The sequence below is a fragment of the Nestor notabilis genome, unplaced genomic scaffold, assembly GCF_000696875.1.
Source record: "Nestor notabilis isolate BGI_N333 unplaced genomic scaffold, ASM69687v1 scaffold31448, whole genome shotgun sequence".
Taxonomy (NCBI): Eukaryota; Metazoa; Chordata; class Aves; order Psittaciformes; family Psittacidae; genus Nestor; species Nestor notabilis.
Genome location: NW_009941204.1, coordinates 1 through 4472, shown reverse-complemented (window position 1 = coordinate 4472; position 4472 = coordinate 1). Strand labels below are relative to the sequence as shown.

The 4472-nt window shown below is 39.1% G+C and overlaps 1 protein-coding gene across 1 annotated transcript in view; it reads right to left on the bottom strand.

The window, feature by feature from the left end:
- Window positions 1–3682, bottom strand: part of PRMT9 (protein arginine methyltransferase 9) — an 18777-nt gene extending 15095 nt beyond the window's left edge. Inside the window, 4 exon segments of the mRNA XM_010020746.1 lie at window positions 920–1087; window positions 1659–1895; window positions 2843–2991; window positions 3506–3682. Of these exon segments, the coding sequence (XP_010019048.1) occupies window positions 920–1087; window positions 1659–1895; window positions 2843–2991; window positions 3506–3682 (731 nt within the window).
- Between the last annotated feature and the right edge of the window lie 790 nt (window positions 3683–4472).

Here is a 4472-nt window from a genome sequence, read left to right as displayed (position 1 = left end):
GAATGGGACAGTGAGCAAGGAGGAGCAGGGTAGCATAAAAACCTGTTATACTGATCAAATTCTAATCTGCCAAGAGCAATTCCAAGCTGCTGATTTGCCCCAGTATGTCTTACTGTGCTTTAGAAGACATTACTTAACATTGGAAGATAAGCTACTTAATTTTCCAAAGCACACAAATATCTGCTATGCAGACAGGTGGGCAGATGTGTATATAGAAACACAAAACTATTCTCACAGGACAAACTGCAACACAGTAGGGTGCTGACATTCACAGCTCGAGCCAGCACAGCCACCACTGGCTTTCCAGATGCAAGCAACCAGGAACCCACACGTACATCATGTTGCACTCCTTGCCTCCAAACACAGTAGCAATGCTCTTAGGGGATATTTATTGGAAAGAGGAAGTTTTCCCTCACTCCCTGATCAGAAGAGGCAGAGAATCTGCAGCTTCTGATCTCTGACAAATACAGAAGTTGACATGGAGTTGCAGGACATGGTATGCCCCAGAAATAGTCTTCCTCTGCAGGCCGTTACATACCTCCATCCTATTCATGGGCTGCAGAAGCAAGCCAAAGTTTTTAAGTACAAAAGCATGATAAAATGATTTTTGTGATGTATTAATCCAATTTTTCTCTTCCTACTGCTGCAGTGTAATAGCATATGACCCAAAGCTCCCACGACCAAGGAACTCCTTAATTTATGACACTGTTGATCTACCACAGAAATTAGTATGATCTGAAGAACATGTTATCATTTCTACACTGCCCTATAAAACCATAAAACATACAGGGAAGCTTCTCACATTATGAGCCATATAGTAGGCAAAATTATTTCCTGTTTAGTTCACGGGGTATTTTCTGTTTTCTTGAAATTAATAGTAAATAAAAAAAAAAAGTCACAACAGTGATTAACAACGTACCTTTCAGGTATGTGCTTTGGAATTTCTATATCAAGGGACTTCAAATGCAGGAGTTTAATCTTTCTTTCCATGTTATTTGCTGCCACTACATCATGAGCAAGTTCATACATCGTCTTTGATAATTCACAGGCATAAACAAAGGATGCTCCTGCCTTTTTTGCAAACATACTGAAAAAACAAGAATCCGGGCTTTTACTTAAAATTATTTAAAGTGGAAGGTTAAGCAAGGCAAGATAATGAATTTTCTTAAGTTCTATTTCTGCATCTGCTTCACATTCTAAGAAAACAGTTCAAGTTTAAAAATGACCATTAAGTGAACTAGTATCTCTTGTGTGAATACTGATACTGCACAAATGGGTATCCTCTTGATATGCTATCATAAAAATAAATAAATTCAGGTAGCATAACAATACTCCCCCAGCTATGCTAAATTAACTCTTTATACTAGATTTAATATTTAAAGACAAGACACATGGCATTACAACTGCAAAACCAACACTAGTAAATAAATTTATACAGCAGCTATTGGCAGAAAAGCTTCTGCAATGGTTTTAGAAACAGGGTTCAGAAAATACTGCTAGAGACTAACCTCCAGACTGACATCTGAAAGCTTTGTTTCCTTTAAGTTTTGTCTCAATACAAGGCATAAAAGTAATTTTTTTCCCCACTAGCAACCAGATTTTGAGAGATGACAATATGCTTCTATTAAGTCCATGTTAAACATACACTTATGACACACCTCAAAATACCTGTTCCTGTTCCAATATCAAGGACAGACTTGCACCCTGAGCAGACAGCATTCTCAATTGCTTTTAGGTATGTAAGGTTCCTCTTGGTATCATTGAGCATGATGAAGTGCCAGCGTTCCACAAGCCAGTTTGCAACGCGGTAAAAATTCTCCTTAGCATCAGCAAAATCTGGGTTAAGCTTCACTGCTTTATGAAAATATCCAGCTGCTTCATCTCGAAAGCCCATTCTAACAATCAAAATGACAAATAAATAGAAAGCATGCATTCAGCTGCCAAGTATCTGTAAGTATCTGAGGGTCTGTACATCAGTCAAAATACAATGGAAATATTTTGCTTTAGTAAGAAAGATTATCTTTAGAAACACTGATACTACTTTTTGGAAAAGAATCATTTACAGCTCTACATCAAATATTGTCCAAAAATACCACCATGTACACCAGCCTTCATCTACATCCTTCGACAAACTAGAACAGGTTTTACAAGAACTTACTGCAACAACAGGACATCAGCAAGTTGCAATCCAGTCTCACAGATTTTTCAAGTCAAGAGAAACAAACCCCAAAACTGCTTTACTCTATTTACCTGGACATACTTCAAAGCAACCAAATTTTGACTTGCCAGTGCTTGCATTAAGTAGCAATTTTGAAAACTAAATTGTGAACCTGAAGCAAGTTTCTGTAATACCTACAGGATATTCTCAAATCAGGCAGCACTGAAAAAGGAAAACAAAAATCTATAAAATGCAAGAAACATGTACATGTTTCTGTAGCAACATGCTGGGAGAGTTGTTCCTTAAAACAAAGTAATGACAAAAAGCAAGCCTAATTAAAACTATCTGGATCCACGACCTATGATTTCAATCTTATAATTCTAGTCTCAGAAGACCTTAGAACCCTGAGCAACAGAAAGTTACCATGTTTTGGACTGTTTAGAGAAAGCAGGAAAAGAATGCTTTACACTAATAAATAAAAGCATAAGCTCAAGACATTTAAGAACAGTCTACTGTATTTTAAGCTGACAAACAGTTCTGAAGTTCAACAGTACACACTACACAGCATTAAGAATATGCTTGCATTTACTTCTTTCAAGCACATTTTATATGCTCTGCTGAACTTTGTTAACATGCAATATTAAGTGTGAATCTTACAAAAACTGCATATACATTACCACAAACCTGAAAAGATGTTCTCCCATACTATTACATATCACTTCATCATCCGGGTACAGTTCAAGCGCTTGCTCGTAACAGTTAAACAGATCTTGAATCCGCGCCAGAGAATCTAGCTCTTCTGCCCATTTAAAGAGAGTAAACTGAAATGTTTCCTAGAAAATAAAACACGTACCACTGAGTTACTGGTAGTTACCAGAAACAGGGAACCAAGCCCTAAAAACATCTAGAGGTATCCTGATGTGCACCTGAACACTCTCATTTCCCTAAGCAGCAGCATACAATTGTTTGCTACCATCTGAAGCTAGCTGGCTCACTTGAAGCAGAAATAAGCTCCCAAATATGCACCAGAATATCACCACCCAGCAGCCTATGTATACTAAGAGCCTGCATGCTATATTACAAGCCCATACTAATAAGGCCTTATTTTTATTAAACTTAGTTGACACACACACAGACTAAAAGTGTATCAGTTCTCTTCCCACAGCCATACAAGGCTTATTAAACAAGTTACTGACTGTCTCCAGTATTCATGCTTTCTGCTTCTATTCTGAAGACTAAACAGGAAAGTCAGTTACACACAAGAAATCACTAACACAAAACATGTCAGAAAGCCTCAAGAGAAATACAGTAAATCAAAGCGTTTCAAGCAATTCAAAGCGCACTTACTTTGACACTAGTTTTTAACTCGGGAGCTAGATTTAGTACCAGGAGATAGTGAGCATATGCAGTCCCAAAATCCTGGTCCTCCAAGCAATGCTGAGCACTCTGCAAGGACCTGGAAACCAACTCCCGCCTGCCAGCTTCCTGACCACCTCTATGAATTTTAGAGTTGGAGTTGGGCATTATGAAAGTAGTAAATACTCACTCTTCCTGAAGGAAAAAAAGGTTGCATGTATTTTATTTTTCACTGACATGAGTAAAGACATCCTCCCTCCCCCCCAAGTACTAAGCATCTTTATGCCACTGATAAGGCCATCAACTTCAAAATGAATGTCCACCCTTCAAAAGCCAAGCACGCCCCATGTTTAGGTTAGACCAGGGTAATCTGGGCAAGCTTACACTTCTTCTTAAAATTAATTTTTGTAATACATACTTTAGCATATCTCTGACCAAATACTGACAAACGCCAGAAGTTCATGCACTCATCAGTTTTATGACTGACCACAAAATCTGCAGGTCAAAACTCCACTTCAACAGTGTCTTCATAAAACAAAGACCCCCAGAGAAAGAGTTAACAAGCTCAGTTTATTTCACACAAGGCAACATGATGATTTTTCCCCTTAAGACGACGTGAAAAGGTTATCATAATCGATATACGCGTTCTTACAGCTTTAAACTTACTTACACAGGAGTGCCTAGTACCGCCGTCAGGGTTTTCAGATGTATCCTAAAGCTGAAGACAGCGAGCGTTACATGGAGAAAGGCTGTAAGAAACACAGCATCATCACAACTAGGCTTATTTTCCTTAAAGCAAACAAACAAACATCGGCCACGCCTCAAGCAAGCACCAGCAACATACTCAAGGGCACGCAAAGCCAGGGGGTGCCGCGCAAACTCGCCTGCCGGATGGATTCGAGGGCCCGCGGGCAGGAGGGCGAGAGGGCCGCGGGAAAGCCTACCAAGGCCGCACTAC